Consider the following 21,560-nt stretch of genomic DNA (forward strand, 5'->3'; position numbering starts at 1 on the left):
ACCATTCAGGGTCTTGTGCTGATGTCAGTGAGTGAGGCATTCTGGGAGTTTGCGGCTCCTCTGTACCAGTTTGGATAGTGTCTCCAGCATGCAGCACTAGAAAGCCTTCTGAGTGACAGCCCTGAAATGGGGTGGCTTAGATTCCCGGCTTGGGAGGAAACTGGGGAATCAGGAGCTCAAGGTCATCCTTGCCTACTCATTGAGTTTGAAGCCCACCTAGGCTCCTTGGGACCCTGTTTATCAACAAACAGACAAGAACGAAAGTGTGTCAGGAGCCAGCCATGCCACTACCATGCATGACTGATTCCAGCACTTGGGATGCTGAGGCAAGAGGCTTTTTTTTTTTTTTTTTTTAGTTTAAGTTAAGGCCATCCTGACTTATGTTGTCTCAAGAAACTAAGCCAAACCAAAACCCAAAACCATCCTTTTACCCTTTGGCTGCTGAGGACCTGGGGAGCTGCCTGTAATTCATTTTCAAACAACCCCAAAGCTACTACTCTTCCCTTGTCGCATGTTAGCTGGACAGGATCTAGAAATACCTTGAAGACACATCTCTGGGTATGTCTGGGGGAGATTTTTTACATTGGGTGATGGAGATGGGAAGAACTGCCCTACATGTGGGTGACACCATTCTATTGGCTGGGGTCCCAGGCTGAATAAAAGGGAGAAAGCTACCTGAGCAGCAGCATTTATCTCTCTCTGCTTCCTGACTGTCAAGACAATTGTGACCAATTGGCTCCTGCCACCACGCCTTCCCCACCGTGACTGACTGCACCCCGCCACACCTTCTCCATTGGTGCACTGTACCCCACTACGCCCTCCCCACCATGATGGGCTGTACCCCACCACACCTTCCCCACCATGACGGACTGTACCCCGCCATGCCTTCCCCACCGTGGTGGACAGTACCCCGCAATGCCTTCCCCACCGTGGTGGACTGTACCCTGCAATGCCTTCCCCACCGTGACTGACTGCACCCTGTCACGCCTTCTCCACCGTGGTGGACTGTACCCCGCCAAGCCTTCCCCACCGTGGTGGACTGTATCCCGCCAAGCCTTCCCCACCGTGGTGGACTGTATCCCGCCAAGCCTTCCCCACCGTGGTGGACTGTATCCCGCAATGCCTTCCCCACCGTGGTAGACTGTACCCCGCCACGCCTTCCCCACCGTGATGGACTGTACCCCGCCACGCCTTCCCACCGTGACGGACTGTACCCCGCCACGCCTTCCCCACTGTGGTGGACTGTACCCTTGAGCTGTGAGCCAGAGTAAACCCTTCCTCTCTCAAGTTGCTTTACCCAGACTTTTGTCACACCAACACAAAAGTGATTGGCTCATCCATCCCTCTAGGAGACCAGCCCTTGTACTCCCCGGCCTGCTTCCCTCTTCAACAGTATGTCGGGCCCACCTCCCCACCTTAGGCAAGGTCCCGGTAGGACTGCTGGTTATAGCGGTGGGAGACAGACGAGGGGAAGGCCTTCCCAATCTCTGCCACGTGAGCTTCTCTGGTATCAGGTGGGCCTTGGATTCAGTTTGGAAGTTGGGTCACTTAGGTCACTCCCAGGAAAGCATCAGCAGTGCCTGATTTGGAGACCGTCTCACATTCGTTTCGGGCAGGAAGCTAGCAGGCTTCCAAAGCACCGCTCTGCAGGAATGTGCTGGTCACTTCCTGTCCATCTTGGACTCCAGTGAGCCTTTGAGCTGCCATTTCCCAAGTTTGAGGTCACTTCATGGACATTTTGCCTGTAAATATATACTTTAATCCCTTTGATGGCCCTGTTCAGGAGTTTCTTGTCATCTCCATGACATCTTTTGGTTTTGGGGACTCTGACTTTCCCACAATCCCTTATTTCCTCCCAGTTGCCCAAGGCTCTAGACACTGGACCTGTCTGTCCCCAGGGCTCCTCTGCTCTGTCTGTTGCTGTGACACCTGTTGAAGCACAGGACGCGATGGCCTGAAATCACACATCTGGTCTCCAGGAGCCCAGAGTTGGCAGAGCAGCAGGAGGAGGAGGCCTTGGTAGCGCACAAAGCACAGCTCGAGGAGGCTGGCCTCTGTGTGAACAGGGTAGGATCAAGCTTTTGGAGGGAGGACCATGTGGACCTGGCCTTGAGGGAGGGTAGGATTCAGCTCCAAGGAATGATGAAGTAAAGGCATGGACAGCAAGAGGACCTCCGGGCAGATAAAGGCAACAAGGGCTTGAGGGAAAAGAGGGGACCCATTGGGAGTGACCCAGGCTGTTCTTTCCCTGGCAAGCTCCTACCCCTGCCCAGTCTCCCTTTCTGGTCCCTCTGAGAGGTGCTCATGACTCTCCAGCCTCTCGACCCTTGGCAAGCTGGAGAGGGCAGGTCTGCGCTATCCCAAGGTCACTCAGGATGTCCAATAATTGTCCTAACGCTTTACCTGCCGCAGAGCAGTAATGAGAGGGCTTTCATTATTTGCGGGTGAGCGCTCCTGGCAGCAGATGTGTAAAGTCCGAGGTGATTTGTAAGGGACTGGCTCATCTGATGCACGGTAATTGCACAGGGCGATGTTGTCACTCAGAGGAGCGTCCTGGCCTGCTGGGATGAGGTTAAGGTCAGTTCAGAGATGCAGCTGGGTCACAGGAAGTAGGGCTCCTTGCGGGGGGGGGGGGTGGCTAAGACCCTGGCCACAATTTCAGTGGGGTGTTCAGGCCAGCCAAGGGCATTCCCCTCCAAGGCTTCTGGGTGTTGGGGTGGACCTGCAACCACTACCCTTCATCAGGCTCCTTCTGCAGCTTTCTGGAAGCTGTGCCTTCTTGGACTTTCCTCTGGTCTGGAATCTGTGTTCTAGGCCTCCCAAGGCCAGATCTCTGTATAGCACATGGCACCAGCACTCACAGAGAGCTGTCAGTGGGATCCCTCAGCTCCCTCTGCCTGGGTCGTCATAACAAACACCACCAAGCTACAGTTTCTACTGCGTGAATTTCCTACTCCCAGTGCCAGAAGCCCTGGATGTCTGTGATCAAGGGGCCAGTATGGTTGGGTTCTGGTGGCAGCGATTTTGCTGTGTGTTCACGTGATCTCTTTGCTGTGTATGCACTGAGGGAGATGGGAGAGCGAGGGAGAGAAGGGAGACGGCATGCACTAAGCCTCTTGGGGTTCTTTTTGTTTATTTGGGAATAGGGTCTTCTTTGGTATCTCAGGCAAGCCTGAAATTTGCCCTGTGGACCATGGTCTCAAACTTGCAGCAATCCTCCTGTTTTTGCCTTCAGTGCTGGAGTTACAAGCCTGTGTCACCATACCCAGCCTGTGAGGGTCTCTGAGGACACCGGTCCTATCATAGGAGCACCCCCGTCTTACGATTCCACTTAGTCATAATTTGCTGCTCATAGGCCTTGTCTCTGAGTACAGACACCCTGGGGATTAAGGCTTCATTGTAGGAACTGGGTGATGCACAGTTCAGTCTTCCATCCAGGCCTTCACGTTGGTATGTGGCTTCTTGCCCATCCCAATTTTATCCCAGGTACACACACAGGTCAGGCCCACACATGTCTCACCCCTCCCTAGAGTAAGATGCCTCAGAGCGGATCTGGGATCGCTGGGCCCTGCCTGGGGCATAGTGTTACCTTTGAATGTCCTGGGGAATTTTCCCCCTCTGTGCAAGGGCCTGTGCACACCTTCAGTAGATAACTGAGGGCCCCATAGGCTTTGTGCTTGCAAACCAGGTGACCTGGCTCAGGCCTCTTCTGGGTTTCCCTTCTTGTCTCCCGGGTGGGGGGTAAGTTTACTCAGTTTGCTGGTACTTAAGCAGGGTGCCTATGAGGAGGACCTGCCTGGGGGTGTGAGGATAACTTCAGGCTGTGGACACTTAGCACAAAGACAGTGCTTCTCCAGGGCCAAGACTCCATGAAAGCTGTATTGGTACTTTATCAGCGTTAAACTTTTTTAATTAATTTCTTAATTTTATGTGTGTGCGTGTCTGTGCACCATGTGTGTGCATGTGCCCACAGAAGCCAGAAGAGGCCGTCCGATCCCCTGGAACTGAAGTTACATACGGTTATGAGCTGCCACATGGGTGCTGGGAACCAAACTTGGGTTCTCTGCAACAGCAGAAAGTATTCTTAGCCACTGAGCCATCTCTCCAGCCCATACTTTACTATTTTAATAATAATAGTGACTACTATAATTATTTCCAATGATTTTAAAGAAAGAGACTTCCTGGGGCTGGCCTCTGGTGGTCAGAGGGCCTGTGGTAATGCATTATAAGGGGGCACGGTCAGTGTCACAAAGGGACAGGACCTGGGTGGGCGGGGCTCTGCATACACAGTTCCAGTCACATTGTCCCTGCACAGATAAAGTCGCAAATAGAGAGCCCTGATTTCCAACGAATTCCTGTTGGTATCTCAGAGAAGACAATGAGCTTCTCCCTCCCACCCTCATCAGAAGTTGTGTTTGGAGTGACAGCTGCGAGGCTCCTGCCATCTCGCTGTCACACCGATTGCTCACTGTTCTGAGAAGGTCACATCATCATTCATTAGCAGTAATTAGTCCCTTGAGACCCCTGCACTTCTTCACTCAACTGCTCCATTAACTTGGGTGTGAATCACACATTCTGGGCACCAATCAGTGAAGACGCATCCATAACATACAAGGTGATGCTATTAGTTACAATATATTAACTGCCTAATTTAAAAATAAAAACGCCATCTTTATGAAGGGCAATTAACCACTGGGTGCAATTGGTCATTCATAAACCTCTGATTAGGGAAGACAAATAAGAAGAAAGGGATGAACCACCTAGGCTGTGGAAGATGCGGTCTATGCACCGTTGGCTGTAGATCTACAGATTTCTTCCTAAGTGGCCCCCGGTAGTCCCAGAGCTGACCGGTCCCTGAAACCCACCTGCTTCTATGGGTGCCAAGGGGCCACAGGCTCAGACAGCCTAAGGGAAGTCCTAGTAAAGGTGTTTTAGGCTAGTGTTTTCTCCTCAAGGTCTCAGCTCTGGGTTGCCTCTCCATGAAGCCTCTCCCACCTGCCTATGCAGACAGCCATTGTCCCTTTACCCCATTTGTGTCCTTCGTGGTCCCTCTTCTGCCAGGCATAAATTGCCTTGCCTGCGATCCTTCGTGCTCACTGCCAGCCAGCCTCCATGCTGCCCCAGATCTGTGGCCGGGAAGGCCACAGGTCCGAGCCCAGTACCAAGTGCATTGGGTTGAGTGTCATCTCATTGGGGGCCCCTTGGGGCATCTTCTTTTTGGCTTTGTATCCAAAGAACTCACCCACATGTCACCAGGATGCTCTGAAGGAGGAGTCACAGTGCTCTTGGCTTTCAATGCATCTCAGTTGTACGGAACCTCAATTCTGGGTTTATGCAAGGTGGGGTTCCCATTTCTGCATCCCAGAACTGTCATATTCCTGATGCCTGTTTCTGACAGGCCCTGTTTATTGACTTTAATGAGAAGGCAAGCCTCAGCTTGGTACCTCTGTCTTACGCTGTTGGAGAAGTGTGGATCCCGAGTTAGTAACTCACGGACATGGGGAGGACAGGTCCCAAGGGGAGATGCAGGTGTTGTGGAATGAGGTGGAGAAACACCTGTGGGCATTCGGAGACGGCTTGCAGCTGGGCCCGGTGGATGGCAATGGAGCATTGATGAGTGGGTCTGGAGTAGGTGACATGTCCCAGGTGGGGGTGGGGTGAAGTGTCCCGAGCAGAAGCTGGGTGGGAAGCTCAGCTGGCTCAGATCATGTGAAGTTACATAGGAGTTTGGGGGTGGGGTCTGCCAGCATTCTCTTTTCCAAGAAGTGGTCTCTTCCAGCTGTGACATCCTATCCTGAACACCAGTTGCTCTTGCAGAAGTCCCTCTCTGGGCCTCTTCTCAGGAGGCCACACTCCTTAGTGCCAAGCACACTCTTATTTGTGTTTTTGTGCCCCAGACTGAAGCGGTCCCCATTGAAGGTGAGATTCTGTACCAATGAGTCCCAGAAGTCCCGGAGAGAGCTGGTGGGGCTGCTTCAGCGACTGGGGTTCGACATCTCAGAAGGAGAGGTGACTGCCCCTGCCCCGGCCACCTGCCAGATCCTGAAGGAGCGAGGCCTGCGGCCACACCTGCTCGTCCATGACGGTAGGCCTACCTAGGACTTAACTTTTGTGATGGAGGCTGGGGAGAGGGCTTCTACTCCCATTTGGGCCAAACCACACATGCAGGTCAAGGCTGACTTCTTCCATGACCCTTATGAGTCTTCAGGAGGACAGAACTCATGAGGCTTCCTGCTGGGGGATAGGGGAGAGGTAAGACCAGACCCCAGCTGTCCCCGACCAACCCCCAGCCTCAGGCCAGCTTGCGTGATCCTGAGAGTAAAACCTGAGGTCATGTTCCTTGATCTAGGCAAAGTCAGGGATTTAACCCAAGAGGTAAGATTATTGAGAGAGAAGAAAGGAGGGAGGAAAGGAGTAGAGAAGATGAATATGAGAATGTGAAAATCAAGATTGTAGTCCCTAGCTTTGGAATATCTGCCACCTGTACGTAGCCTGTCTGCCTTAATGGTAGCCAGACTGCTCTTCGGCGCAGTCTACAAATGGCTGTCAGAGCAAGGGTTGAATCCAGATGGTTTTGGTCGGCAAGACCAGAGAACCTTGAGCCCTCAGTGGGGACCTTTTTGGGGAGCAAACAAAAGGAACAGTATTCTCTGGCGACATTTAAAAACAGGGTTCAAGTACTTTGAAATGCTCTTTTGCCGTTCCTTCCCTCCTTCCTTCTTCCTTCTTCCCCGCCTCCACACTGTTTTCATCTGGACAAACCTCTGGGCAGAGGCAGGACGCTCCCCTGAGGTGGAGAGTACTCACGCCTTGGAAAGCAGGAAGATGGAATCCATTGCCCTGGCACCAATGAAGGGAATCATGCCAAGCCTTTATAAACCATCTTTCTACTCTCCTTTCCCTGTAGTTAGGAACCCTGCCGATGTCTTTAGAGACCCCGTCTCCTGTTCTTTGGGAGAAGGTTGCTAGGCATGGAAGAGGCAGTGAAGAAGCTGGGCTGGGGCTGAATAAAGCGTTGGCTCAAAGGTGGTGGCGCTAACCAAGGAACCCAGCTGTCCTTCCTCTGCTGCTGTGTCTTCTTTCCAACTGTGTACCTAATCCTCAGACTTTGGCTTTTTCTAGGTTTTATTATTGATGTTTTCCACCCAATACTGTATTATGAAAGTCTTCAGACATACAGCAGACTTCCAAAATTCTTACGGTGGGGCTCTGATGATGACCCTGTCATTAAGTACCTGCTGCCCAAGCACTAGGACTTGAGTTTGATCCCCGACAGCCCTGTGAAAAGCAGAGCAGTGTTCCCCTATAATCCAAGCACGGAGGATATGAGGATCCCTGAGGCTCACCAGCCATCCAGTCTAGCAATTAGCAAGTTTCAGGGTCTCGACAACAATGTGGAGAGTCATTGAGGAGGCACAATTTTATCCTAACCTCCGCAAAGGCACGCACGCTCACACACACACACACACACACACACACACACACAGACACACACACACACGTGCGCACTTACATGCACACACACAGTTTTTACTTAGAATAGTTTTACAGGCCATGGATGTTGAGAATGATATTCTATAATGTTTTCTTAGTTATTTGTCCATCCATGCTTCCATCTATCTAGCTGATAGTTTTAAATCATTCCACAGTGGATGTTGGTGCAGTTCCCTTTTGCGTTCCAGCCTGTGATTGACTAGGGCTCAGTACCTGGTCAGGTATTTTCTGTTGATGTAAGATTTACATGTGCTGAAGAAACCAAACCTCTATTACGCTTTGACTGAACTTAAATTTTGCACCCCAGAATCTCACACCTCTAGAGACCTCCATTATTGTAACCCTGAAGCTTCCTGCAGATCCTTCCAGTTGGTCCCTGGCCCTACCCCTTAGTGACAGTTATCATTATTATTATTATTGGTGTTTTGAAACAGGGTTTCTCTGTGTAGCCTTGGCTGTCCTGGAACTCACTCCATAGAACAGGTTGGCCTCTAGTTCACAGAGATCCGTCTGCCTCTGCCTCCCAAGTGCTGGGATTAAAGGCGTGTGCCACCACCATCCGGGTGACAGTCATTGTTTTTTTATTTTCTATCATAGATAAATATACCTGTTTAGGATTACATATCAATAGAATTATACAATATATATTGACCCAGGGACCCCAAAGGCCACCCTAGGCCGCAGTTATTCCCTGGACAGACTCAGAGAGACATTACATTCACCATTAAAGCTGGGCACAGTGGAAGATCACAGCTCCGCTTAACAAGGGAGGAGCTGCATAGTGTGAAGGGTGGGAGAGACCAGGCATAAAATCCCAGTTGCCCCTGCATTGGATGTGCTTGGTTGTATCCGCAGTGATGTCTGACATGGCAGCTTGGCAACAGAGAGGCGCTGGAGCTTTGTTGCCTATGCTTTTCTGCAAAGGGCTGGTCTTCTAAGCACACAGTCCCCATGCGACTAACCTTAGGGGCTCCGCCTCCACCCACATACTTCTCTGAAGATCAAACCATCCCAGTGCAACCCAGATCCTCGGGTGTGAAACCCCCATCAGACAGGATTTTGTCAGGGCCAGGGCTTCTCCCTAGCACTGTTAGAGGGGCCAGTCTAAACGACCAGCCTTTCTCTGGAGCGTGCAGAATTCGAGCAAGCCAGGCCTGCTGAGATAGCCCTTGCTTTCACAGAAAGTAGACTTTTGTGTAAAGCTTCTCTCACCAGCCTAGAGGCTCATCACATGTACCACCGTGTTCTTGCTCTTGCCATGTAAGGAGCATACCACAGTATAGTTATGTCTAGCTGTTTCCCAGCTTCAGGCTGTTCTGAAATATATATTCCGACAGGCAGACCTGGCAGAGAGAAGGTGTCCCTGCCGGGAGCAGACCACATTCTAGGCTTAAGGGCTGTCTGTCTCTGTTGTCATTCCAGGGGTCCGCTCAGAATTTGATGACATTGACATGTCCAACCCAAACTGTGTCGTGATTGCGGATGCCGGTGAAAGCTTTTCCTATAAAAACATGAACAGAGCCTTCCAAGTGCTAATGGAGCTGGAAAACCCTGTGCTCATATCACTGGGAAAGGGGTGAGTCGGTGGCAGGGGGCTGGTGTTGGGCAGCTCTGCCCCATGCCTTGTGGTTCTCTGCTGTGGGATCAAGTAGAGACAGATGCAGACGGGGTTGGGGTGGGGAGGGAATGAGCACAAGACGCCTTCTCTCCCTCCCTTGCCTTTTCTCTTCATTCCCTCCTTTCTTCCCTTTTAATAATCTTTCCAGAGATGCTTGACCAAGTTTCTGTGTGAATCTTGGGCCAGGAGAGGGGTGGGGCCATCAGTGCAGGTGGAGGCCCTGAGGAGATCTCAAAAGCCAGGTGTTGTCTGTCCCAAGTTTACGGTAAAGGAGGAAGAGGTCTCTTAGCGCAGGACATAGCACAGGATGTTTAGGAATGGTCCCTAGGGATGCTTCGTGTATTAATAGATGGACTTGGGGTCTGGGAGGATGCTTTAGTCTGGGTCCCGGGTGCTGGGTGTGGTCTCTAGAGTTAGGATTTGGTCCCCATGCTTCAGTTGGGCTTTTATCATCAACACCAGACTAGTCGGTTTCCACCGCTCCAACAGATGCCGGAGGTAAACAGGATCAAGGAAGGCTGGGTGTCATGCTCATAGTTTCAGAGGTTTGCTTTGGGCCTATGGTAAGGGTGGACATCATGGGAAAAGTGTCCAGCTTATCTCCCTAGAAACTGGGAAGCAAAGAAAGAAAGATCAAGACTTGCAGTGTCCCCTCCAAGCTTCCCCCTTAAAGGTCTAACCTCCTTTTACTAGACCCCACCCCCTTTTTAAAAAAGAATAATTATTATTGTTGTTTTATGTGTATGGTTGTTTTGCCTACATGCATGTCTATACCCATATGTGTGTGGTGCCTGTGGAGGCCAGAAGAGAAAATCAGAAAACTGGATTTACAGACTGCTGTTAGCAACCATGTGGGTGCTGGGGATTGAACCCAGGTCCTGTGGAAGAACAGCCAGTGCTCCTAACTGCTGAACCATCTCTTCAGCCCTAGTACCCACCTCCTTACGTTCAACTCATGGGTCTCTGGACGACAGTCAGGAGGGGGGAGGCTGTTTATTTAACGTCTTCCTCTCTCCCGCTTTCCTTTCTCCCCTATTTACTTTGTTTTAATTTTGTGTGTGTGTGTGTTTTGCCTACATGTGTGTATATCTGCCACGTGCATACCTACTACCCCTGGAGGTCAGAAAAGGGTGTCGGATTCCTTGGAAGTGGAGTTATTGCTAGTTATGAGCTGCCATGTGGGTGCTAGAAACCAAACCCAAGTCCTCTGTGAGAACAAATGCCCTGAACTGCTGAGCCATCTTTCCAGCCCTGTTTTGTTTTTTTGTTTTTTTATATTCCCAGGTTGGCCTGAAGCTGCTTATATTCTATATAGTTGAAATTGATCTTCAGCTTCTGATTCCCTTGCCTCTACCTCTCGATCTCTAGAATTAAAGGCATTGCCATGACGACCAACAAAGCGCTTTTTCCCTCACATTAGGTATTGGGTATTGAACTCAAGGCCTTGTACATGCCAGGCAAGGCTGGACCACTGAGCTATATCCCCAGCCCTGCTAGCATCTTTCCTTCCCGCCGAGATAGCACATGCTCATTGAAGAAAACCTAGAAATCACAGAGACCAAGAAGAAGATAAAAGGTATTTGCAGTAGACTGTACAGCACAAACATCACCACGTGGGTGTGTGTCCTCTGATGAACACTTGCATACACATGCATTCATCCGATACTGCAAACATGACTGGATCAGGAGTTACCTAAGACACACACACTTCTGGAAGTATCTGTGAGGGTGTTTGTAGAGTTGTTTAACTGAAGAGTGAAGACTCTCCCTTAGGGCTGGAGAGATGACTCAGTGGTTAAGAGACCTGGGCACTGGCTGCTCTTCCAGAGGACTCAGGTTCAAATCCCAGCACCTACATGGCAGCTCGCACTTGTCTATAACTCCAGTTCCAGGGGATCTGACAGCCTCACACAGGCAAAACACAAATGAACATAAAATAAAAATAAATTATGCATAAAAAAGTAGACTCACCCTTAAGTGTGGGTAGAATCCCACGTCCTGGAGTCCTGGAGTAAAGGAGAAGGAGAAAGGAGGATGCTGAGTCTGCCCAGCTTTTGCCCCTCTCTGCTTCCAAACCGTGGATGCAGCGTGACCCAGCTGCTACACGCTTTTGCCCCTATGCCTTCCCCACTGTGGTGTTCTGTACCCCTCAGACTGTGAACCCCATTTCCTTCCTTCCTTGTTATATTTGGTCACAGCAACAAGAAAAGGAACCAGTGTAGGCTTGGCCTTGTTTTAACTAACACGTGTGGGGTTCTTTTTCTTTATCTATTTTTGTGTGTATGTGTGTATATACTTTTGCATGTGTATGGGTACACACTTGTATGTGTATGCATGTAGAGGCCCAAGTGTATTGTCAGGAATAGCATCCTCCATCTTCTTCTACCTTATTCAGTCAAACATAGATCACAACAATGGTCCAATTTGTGGGTGTCTCTCCCTTCCTAGGCTGGAATTAGAGGCGGGCCACCATGTCCACCAGACATTTATGTGAGCTGGGGATCTGACTCCGCTCCTCACGCTTGTACAGAAAGGGTTCAAACACAGAGCCTTCTCCTCAGGCCCCTGGTGCCTGTTTCCTACACTCACCAAACAACAGCTTGTGAATGACAAGTACACAGTGACCAGATATCTCTGTGATACAGTTAATCCGTCTTGTGAGTGTCCTGGGGTTGTGTTCAATGCTCCCTACTGTTGGACAGTGAGGTTGTTTCTTATTGTCTGGGACAATAAGCTATGATAGAGTGTCTTTGTCATATCAGATGAACTCAGAGATCACTAAAGGAAGATTTTTAAGTTTTTTTTCTTTCCATTTATTTATTTATTTTGATATGAGGGTCTCTCACTCTACCCAGGATGACCTATACTCTCAGCAATCCTCCTGCCTTAGCCTCTCAAGTGCTGTGATTACATGTCTGAGCTACCAGTTGTGGCTGCATTTTGAGCATCGTGATACATGCCTCCCAGCTCACTTCCAGAAGGCTGGACATGTGTAGCCTGGTCAACAGAAACAGCACTAAAAGTTCGGAATCTCACACTCTTGAGGTTGCATGATGCTTTGGGGTTCCTGCTTTAGCCTGGTAGGCAACAGGACTTCCTGCTGGGCCCTCATGCCCGTTGCTCTAGGCACACTTGGCCTGCTTAGCTCACTGATGTGGGCCCTGCCCTTGGATGTTTTAGTTGGCAAACCTGCACTGGAAAATGTGCATAATGAAAAAGCAGTATTCTGGGTCATTTATGTCTATACATTTTTTGATGGATTTTTATCATTGCTAAAGGTTATTCCAGATTGCGAGTAATGGCTTAAATAAGTACACTAGTGAAAAAGATGGAAACAGGAATTGCTTGCTCTTGGCTGGGTGAGAACTTCAGCAGACGCAGCAGTAGGGGAGGGTCGATTTGTTATGAGCGGGGCCTCCAGCTCCCTAGATTTTGACTTGGGCGAAGGGTGGCATGTTTCAAACCCAGAGAAAGGTTCCGGACGGTGGTGGCTTCTCTAGGCAGCCCCAGGGACCAGGAAGAGCTCCTGTCACGACAGTGAAGGCTGGGGTGGCCTCCCTGAGGGTACAGGGAGGCAGGATGTCCCCCTTCTTGGAATGAAGTGATTTACATTTGGCATCTGTGTGGACTGAGAGAGGGAATTGCCTTTGTAATTTCTCCTGTCATGCCGCCATCAGAAAATTAAGCTGTTTACTCTACAGACTATGGAGGTTAATGGCTCTTCTGGGAGAGGTCAAGTGGTCATTTTGCAGGGAGGCTGCACCGAGGAATGGGAAACGGCAGGAGAACGAAGCATAAAATCAGATCTGACTGCTCCCTGTGCCCCGATCTCCCAGTGCTACAGTGGCCCTCAGTGGCTGGAGGTTCCAGGGCCTTCCCAGGCCCACAGCAGGCCACACTGTGCCATAAAAGAAGGAAAACTATATCCAGCCACTAGTGAAGGGGTGTAAATCCGATGCCGATTTGCTGCTCATCTTAAAGGGAACGGTGTTTACAGCCAGGTGGAGTCTTGTTTTCCTGAATGAATAAGAAATAAAGAAAGATTGTGGGCTCTCTAAACATCAGCTCACATTCAGTTTAAAAAAGAAAGTAAACCAGGCAGCAGTGGTGGCCCAGGCCTTTAATCCCAGCACTCGGGAGGCATAGGCAGGTGAATCTCTGTGCGTTCCAGGCTCACCTGGGCTTCAGAGTGAGTTCCAGGACAGCTAGAGCTGTTACACAGAGAAACCCTGTCTTGAAAGCCAAAATCAAAAGCAAAAAGTAAGAAAGAAAATTAGGAGGCGGTGACTGGGGATGCAGCTTAGTTGGTAGAGTGTTTTCCTAGCATGCAGGAACCACTGGGTTCCATTCTCCAGCACCATATATGAGGTAGTTGGGCACACTTGTAACTCCAGCACTTGGGGGTGGAGGCAGAAGGACCTCTGTGAGTTGGAGGCCAACCTGGTCTACAAAGAGTGCCAGGCCAGCCTGGGTATGTAGAGGGACCCTGTCTCAAAAGCAAGCCTCTGTTGAGAGGCAAGGAGGAGGGTGGGATTAAAAGTTTTTATTTTAGCTGGGCAGTGGTGGCACACACCTTTAATATCAGCAATCTGGAGGAGACAGAGGCAGGCAGATCTCTGAGTCTGAGGCCAGCCTGGTCTACAGTGCGAATTTCAGGATAGCCAGGGCTACATAGAAAAATTCTGTCTCAAAAAAATTTTTAAAAAAAGGGTTTTATTTGGGATTTCTGAAAATCCCTTTTCTCTGGCTCAGAAGGTCACGTTACTTGAAACACCCTGAAGTTACTTTAGAATAAACCTGTAGATCCGAGGCCAGCAGAGCTGTGTTCCAAGGACTCCTCAGGGGTGAGATTTCCAAATGACAGGGGCTTGTTCCTGTCCATCCAGTCTCCTGTGCCCTCCGGCTGGCCCCGGGGCAGCCTGGAAATCCCCAGAATCCTCCGCGGCAGACAGCTGTCCCTGTTAAAGTTTTGTTTTGGAAGTTTCTGTTTGCTTCTTGCTGAGTGTCTTCTGTTCTGAGTTAGGTCTGTCCCGGCTCTGTCCTCTGCCCAACCCCTTTCTACTCACCCTTTCCTTTGGAAGGACCCTGATAATCCTCTCCTGGAGTTTTTCTCTGGCTACCCATTGGAACAAGGCTGGGAGTCCCTGGGAGCCTCTGAGAGCCCTTGCCCGCGGAGGATGGCCTAACTGTGGGTGTGGAGGTGAGCCACTGTGGACCCCGTCAGGTGCTCTGGTGATCCCAGATGCTCCCTGGTCTCCACACTCCTTCCCCTCACTCAGGACACAGCTTTAATCTTCTATTCTGAGGGATGCCTCTGTCCCCCATTCATGCAGCTCACCCTGTTTGCGCTTACAGCTTCCCTGTGGGTCTGTTTATGCCTCCTCTACACTGGGAGTCCAGGGGTGCCTGCCAGGTCTCAGCGTGCCCCTGAGTCCTGCCGAGTCCTGGGCTGAGTTGGATAAGCCTCCTGTCACTCAGATAGCACAGCACCTCTGTGTCTCCCTCTGCTGGCCAAATTCTGTTTATCATTCTCCAGTTCTTTGAAACTCTGGACTAAGGAAATAGTCATTATAATTTATTGTAAAAATAGAAAAAAAAATGAAGGAAACACTTTTAAGTAAGTGTATGTGTGTCTCTCTGTCTTCCTATTTGCCTATGTCTGTGTATCTGTGAGTGTAGGCATGCCCATGCCAGGTGTGCATGAGGAGGTCACAGGTGTGTATGTGGTGTGTCTGTCTGTCTGTCTGTGAGTGTAGGCATGCCCATGCCAGGTGTGCATGAGGAGGTCACAGGTGTGTATGTGTGTGTCTGTCTGTCTGTCTGTCTGTGAGTGTACGCATGCCCATGCCAGGTGTGCATGAGGAGGTCACAGGTGTGTATGTGGTGTGTCTGTCTGTCTGTCTGTGAGTGTAGGCATGCCCATGCCAGGTGTGCATGAGGAGGTCACAGGTGTGTATGTGTGTGTGTGTGTGTGTGTGTCTGTCTGTCTGTCTGTCTGTCTGTCTGTGAGTGTAGGCATGCCCATGCCAGGTGTGCATGTGGAGGTCACAGGAAAGCCTCAGCTGTCGCTCTTCATCTTCCACCTTGTTTGATACAGGGTCCCTTTGTTGTTTGCCTGGCTAGCTTCTGGGACTTCCTCTGTCTCCGCCTCCCATCTGACCCAGGAGTGCTGGCGTCACGGACACCCGGTGTCACACCTAGGTTCTGTGGTTCCTGGGGCTCTGCAGGTCCCTGTGCTTGCACCGCAAGTGTTGTGCTCACTGAGCCACCTCACCGACCTTGGAGATGGTTAAAGCTGTCGGCACGCGAGCAAGAGGGCTGGAGTTGGAATCCTCAGAACCCACATCAGTGCCAGGTTCTCCTGGCATTTTCTCACAAGCACACAGAATTCTCCTCACACAACTCCATTCTCAGACCATGTTCCGACACATACACAGGAAGAAAAGAAAAAGATTAGGGTAGGATCTGCTGTGTATCCCAGACTGGCCTAGAATTGACTCTTCCCCTGCCTCAGCCTCCTGAGGACTGGGATTACAGGATCAGCACCAGCAGGCCTGGGGGCTGTATTCGTTTTTCCACTGAGCTCTTGTCTCAGGGCCTGTGTCCCAGCTCTAGTGAACAGCTTACAGGAGACTTCTCCAGCCTGCCATGGAGCGGTGGTTGTGTTCTGGGCATATATGAGGAACTTTTATTGTTATTGTTCAAGCTTCACAACAGCCCTAGATATGGATGGTCGTTTCTTTTGACCATTTTAGAGGTGAGGAAGCTGAGGTCTAAAGGCTGACGTAGCCCAAAGTCGCTGTTAGAAAGCCAAGAGGGGTCTGAATGTTGAAGCCAGCCTGCGTCTCTCCTCTCGTCCTCTGCAGACGTGCCTAGTTAATGTCCCCTGCTGGAAGGGAGAGGAAGGAGGGAAGGGAAAAACTGACAGGGATGGTCAGACCTAATAATTCTAAACTCAGATCGCTGTGCCATTCCTGGGTGTCAGCGAACCTCATCCCTAGAACATGATGTGTAAGACACTTTCTTGCTTCCTTATGGTCACATGACTCTGCTCAGAGAGCCCCAGGTATGGGTGGATGACTTTGTGGTCAGGACTCCTTGTACCTCGAGGCCTTGGTCTGATGTGGGATGGGCCGTGAGCACCTGGAAGAGCAGTGGGACCGTCTTAAGGAGGACGGCTCCCAGAGAGCCTGTGTTGTCTCTGCAGTTGGGCAGCCATGCTTCTTGTCTCGTGGAAGCAGCTGGTGCCCCGAGAATCCTGGCACCTTGCCTGACCCCAGCTCACGGGATGTGGCAGGCCGCTGTGGAACTAATGGAGTTCTCTCCTCAGGCAGCAGTTAAGGGTTAATTATTAGCAATTAGGGAGTCAGCACATGCTCCGGGGGCCTGCCATCCCTTCCTGGAACACGGGTCACTTGTCTTCCTCTGTGTTAGTAACTGGATCCATCTGTCCCCCTTGGGTCCCCGGTTAATCATTGCGGTAGGGTCCCCACCAGGCCAGCGGCAGGGGGCTACTGGCTGAATGACCCATGATGTCCTAGTGCTGCTGACCCTCTGGTTCTGCCATGTGGCCTCCATCAGTCACTCTGAGCACGGCGTCAGTACTGACCCGCACCTGTGGCTCTCTGCTTATCTCTTCCCTTCTGCTCTCTTGCAGACGCTACTACAAGGAGACCTCTGGGCTCATGCTGGATGTTGGAGGCTACATGAAGGCACTCGAGGTACCCGCCATGGTCTGTCCCATGCCCTCTTCAGGCTTTCTGGAGAAGAGGGAGCACTTTACATACAAGAAGCCTTTCATGGGGCTGGAGAGATAGATGGCTCAGAGGTTAAGAGCACTGGCTGCTCTTCCAAAGGACCTGAGTTCAATTCCCAGCAACCACATGGTGGCTCACAACCATCTGTAATTTGATTTGGTTCCCTCTTCTGGCCTGCAAACAGAAAACTGTATAAATAATAAGTAAATAATTTAAAAAAAAGAAGCCTTTCATGTGTAGGGTTTCTAGCCACACACTCCCTCCCCTCTGGAGCTGGCTCTTCCATTGCCTGGGTGACAGTCACATGTGTGTCATTCTCTCATCCCAGCCCCGGCCAACCTCCTGGTCATCTCTCCCAGCATGCTCTTTATCACTCTTCTCTGACTCCTGGCTGCCTCCTTCCTGGCCCTGTAACACCTCAGGCCTCATGTGTCCCCCTCCCTCTCCCCCCCCCTCGGCCTCATTCCTGAGCTGACTCTCTGGGTTACAGAAACATCTGCGGCCAGACCTCTGGAGTTCTCTTTGACTGTGGCCAATCAGTTAGCCCTACCTAGACTCCTACTGACCACTCCCCTGCTCACCTGTCCCCTTCGGGAGGGGACAGGCGGGTGGATTGAATCCTGTCCCCTTCGGGAGGGCCTATGATCTGCTTGGAGGGTGGGCAACAGGGAGAGGCAAGAGAATGGGATTGTAGCTGAACAGGTAGGTGAGGGCCCTGGTCTCCTGCCCCTTGGGAGCCTTGTGGCTTTGCCAGGTATGGTATGCCACTTTGCCGTGGGCAGCCTTGGAGTGGGTGGCAGAAATGGAGGTAGGACACCTATTGTGGAGTTGTGACAGTCTTGTCCGTGAAATGTCTTTGAGGCCCATAGCATCCTGCTTTGTGAAGGGCCTTAGCCATCATGAGACAGTCTTTCCCATGCTTGGTCACATTCCCGTTCCTGATCTCAAACCCATGCTATGCCTTTTCTTTGCCAGTATGCCTGTGGTATCGAGGCTGAAGTGGTGGGGAAACCTTCCCCCGAGTTCTTCAAGTCTGCCCTACAAGCCATCGGGGTGGAAGCTCACCAGGTATGAGTGGCAGAATTTCCTTTCTTTAAACTTTTTAAATAACATTTACTTATTTCTTTTGGGTGTGGGATCATGTGAGTTCATTCTTTCCCTCCACCAAGTGGGTGCTAGGACTCGAACTCAGATCGTCAGGCTCAGCAGCAAGCCATTACCCACCGAGCCATCTTTCTGTCCCAGAGCTCTTCTAACTGAGGAATCAGAGAGTTACTTGCCATGTGTCCTAACAACTAGATCACACGTGGTCCCCTCTTGTAATGTTTACCCCCCCCTTAAAAAAACAAATGCTTTCCTTTCTTGTATTATATGTATGTGTACATGTGCATGCATGAACATGTATGTAAGTTCCAGGTACACGTGTGCCACAGTGTGCATGTAGAAGGCAGAGGACAACCTTGGGTGTTAGTCCTTATCTTGTCCTCTGTTTGAGACAGGGCCTCTCTTACCTGCCACTGCATATGCCGAGCTAGCTAGCCAGTGAGTTTCCAGGGACTCTCCTGTCTCTGTCTCCCATCTCTGCACAGGATCACTGGGATTACAGATGTGTGCTGCTGTGCCCAGGTGCACATGGATGCTGGGAAACAGAACTCAGGGCCTCATATCTTCACAGCAAGCACTTTTCCAACTAAACCGTCTCCTCAGCCTCAGAACTAATTTTTCACTCTGTGTTTTAAAGGTCTATTGTATCCTTTCATGTTAAAAAATATTCTTTTTAAAATGGGGCATTTTAACAGTAGAACCCCAGGCGATGACCCAAGAGCACACAGAAAGATGGTGACTTTCTTGGCCCCTTAGGACTACAAACCCAACCATCTAATATGGCCGCTAAAGGGTGGAAGTAGCAGGAAAGTGCAGGCGTTGATATGGAAAAGCTGGAGCCCTGTGTCCCAGGACTGTGAAGGAACAGCACTGTTGGGAGGGAAACTTTGGTGGCTCTTCAGGATTAAATGAGTCTGCTGTCTATACCTGCCATGGCGCTCCGAGGTGTAGACACAGATGAAAGGAACTGGCATCCAAATAACAACCACCACCATGCAGGGTCTGAGGGTAGCTCAGTGGCCAAGCACCTGCCTAGCAAGAGCAAAGCCCTGGTTTTGAGTCCCAGCACCACAGAAACAAGCAGTCCCCTAAAACCATTTCCAGATGGTTGTGGAAGCTGCATTTACAGTAACTGAAAGGATGAACAGAACTCATGTCTTCCAGTCCCCAATGAATGGTTAGCAACATGTGCCTCACTCTTACAGTGAAACGTTAAGTCATAAAGAGGAGGAATGAGCTAGGGTCTGCCAGGGACAGGAAGCTGGTGCAAAAGCATGCCTGGAATCTATAGAGAGGGCTAGAGCAGGCAGAGAGAGTTGGACTAGTGGTTACCAGAGGTTAAGGTGGGCACAGCAGGAATGTCAGTTCGTAAGTCCCTGGTCTCCGGTGAGTGATGGAAATGTTCTAGAGCTCAGGCTGGTGTGATAGCTTAGTGAGTAAAGTCACCTATAGCCAGACCTGGTAACTAGGCCTCACAGGGTGGGGAGAGAACTGACTCCCAGAACCTGCCTTCTGACCTCCCTATGTGTGCTGTGCTGCCCATGTGCGCTTTGTGCCTGGCGTGTGGCAGGCTAATGCAATCTGAGTTTAAACACAGTACCCATGCATTTTCCCAACTGTCCGTCTCTCCTGGCTCCAGCCTGCAGTTTTGTTGAAAGGCTTGCTGTGATTATTTAAATCTCGGGATATGTAGACATTATAAGACAGAGTTTTACAGATATGTAGACATTATAAGACAGAGTTTTACAGAACTACATGCACACACAAGTTAAAATCCCTGTCTCTGTATTTGTGTGTGTGTCTGTTTAACGAAAGTGCCCTGTGAAGGGCTGCAGGCTGCTCAGGTGCCAGGCTGTGGCATGCCTTGACTGTCCTAAACTGCCCTAATCAATAGAGTCATCACTGCCGATCTCTTGGTAGTGGCTCTGCAGAGGTGCTTTGGGCCTGAGCTCCAGCGGTGGCAGCCCCTAATTCAATTTCCAGCACAGGGCTAGGCTTACCCCAGATGACTGGAAATCCAGCCCCCTTAGAGGTTATCAGGTCCTTTCTAGGGTCCAGAAATCAGGACAATAGCACATCTCAAACACACATTTAAACAAAAATATCAGCAATCCATGGCTTTTGCTGTGTTAGTGTTTGTCCTTGTAAATATACTAGGCCATGGTGGAGATGGCTTAGTGATGTCACCTCCGAGTTTCTGAGGTGCCTGGAGTCTGAAGGTGTAAATATGTCCTGAGGACTCTTCATGCGGGGTGTGTGCCTGCCTGCCTCACTGTGTCCTTCCCTGTGATGGGGGCATAGTCTGCCCAGCAGAGCCCAGGGAGAGCTGACAGCTCACGAAACACAAACTTTCCTGGGAAGCCCCTGGGCCCTGAAAGCCGGTCCTCCAAGCACGTCGCCTGTTAGGCTCCGTTCTTCAGAGCACCCAGGATGTTGGAGGAGAGACCTGCAGGCAAGCAGTGTTGAAGGAACAGAGGATCTCCTTTTTGAGCCCAGACTGGCTTCTACCTCACTGTATAGACATTGATGACCTTAAACTTCTGATACTCCTTCTCGGTCTCCCAGATTCCAGGATCCACCCCTGCTTTGTGTACTGCAGGGGAAGCAGAGTGCAGGTTTCCTTATGCACTGGACGAGTGCTCTGCTGGCTGACCCACATGCCCACCCCCAGAGCCTGCTGTACAAATCCAAACCACGGAACTGCCTGAGAGGGTGACAGCGCCCGCAGCTCTCTGCATCCCTAGGCTCTCTTGGAATGCGGTCATTCAGTTTTGAATGTCTGTCTCCCCTGTAGCACATCACCGTCACCGTCAGAAAGGAGTAAAAGCCAGGCCTGACAGGTGGAATTTTATTTCCCCCGACGGTGCACCTCTTGACCTCCATCTTCTTGCCAATGATTTTTTAAATCCTAAATGATTTGGCAATAATTGCTCCTCTCGGTGTGATTATTGCCCTTCACTGATGGTAAATCTGGAAATTCCCCAGGGTTCCGAGAGCGTTTTGGTATGCAGAGCCCACAAGCTGGCCCAGACAGGCTTGACTGCACATCCTGCTGGCTGCCCGTGTCTAGCCCCAACTCCCTGCCACCACCCACCTCTCCACTTCCTGGGGTTCTGCCCTGTGCTGGCATCATGTCGTCATTCCAAGCATCCATCCCACAGACACTCTTCCGTGTGTGATAACACTGCCTCCGAGGGTTTAATTTTTTTTCTGAAACCATCTTCATGGACCACATCAAAAATGGCAGCCCAAGAGGGCCCTGAGAAGGCGATTCCCTCTGTCTGTTGTGTGTGTGCATGCACACATGTAAAGAGTTTGTTTCGAGGCAGTATTTCACGTGTCCAGGCTGGCCTTGAACTCACTAAGTAGCTGAAGATGACCTTGAACTTCTGATCTTTCTGCCTCTATCTCCTGAGTCCTGGGATTACAGGCACACACCATCCCACTTAGTGTATACGGTGCTGGAGCTCGAACCCGCAGCCTTGTGTATACTAGTGAAGAACTCTACTAACTGAGCACACAGTTTTACCATCCCCAGAGGCATGGAAGGTGCCAAGCATGGCATGCAGTAGGTAGGATATGCATTT

The 21,560-nt window shown here is 50.6% G+C and overlaps 1 protein-coding gene across 1 annotated transcript in view; it reads left to right on the forward strand.

The window, feature by feature from the left end:
- Positions 1–21,560, forward strand: part of Lhpp (phospholysine phosphohistidine inorganic pyrophosphate phosphatase) — an 86,587-nt gene that overhangs the window by 12,440 nt on the left and 52,587 nt on the right. Inside the window, exons 2-5 of the mRNA XM_075972545.1 lie at positions 5,898–6,085; positions 8,917–9,070; positions 16,770–16,833; positions 17,845–17,937. Of these exons, the coding sequence (XP_075828660.1) occupies positions 5,898–6,085; positions 8,917–9,070; positions 16,770–16,833; positions 17,845–17,937 (499 nt within the window). The remainder of the gene's footprint in view (positions 1–5,897; positions 6,086–8,916; positions 9,071–16,769; positions 16,834–17,844; positions 17,938–21,560) is intronic.

Source organism: Microtus pennsylvanicus, chromosome 5, assembly GCF_037038515.1.
Source record: "Microtus pennsylvanicus isolate mMicPen1 chromosome 5, mMicPen1.hap1, whole genome shotgun sequence".
NCBI classification, from domain to species: Eukaryota; Metazoa; Chordata; class Mammalia; order Rodentia; family Cricetidae; genus Microtus; species Microtus pennsylvanicus.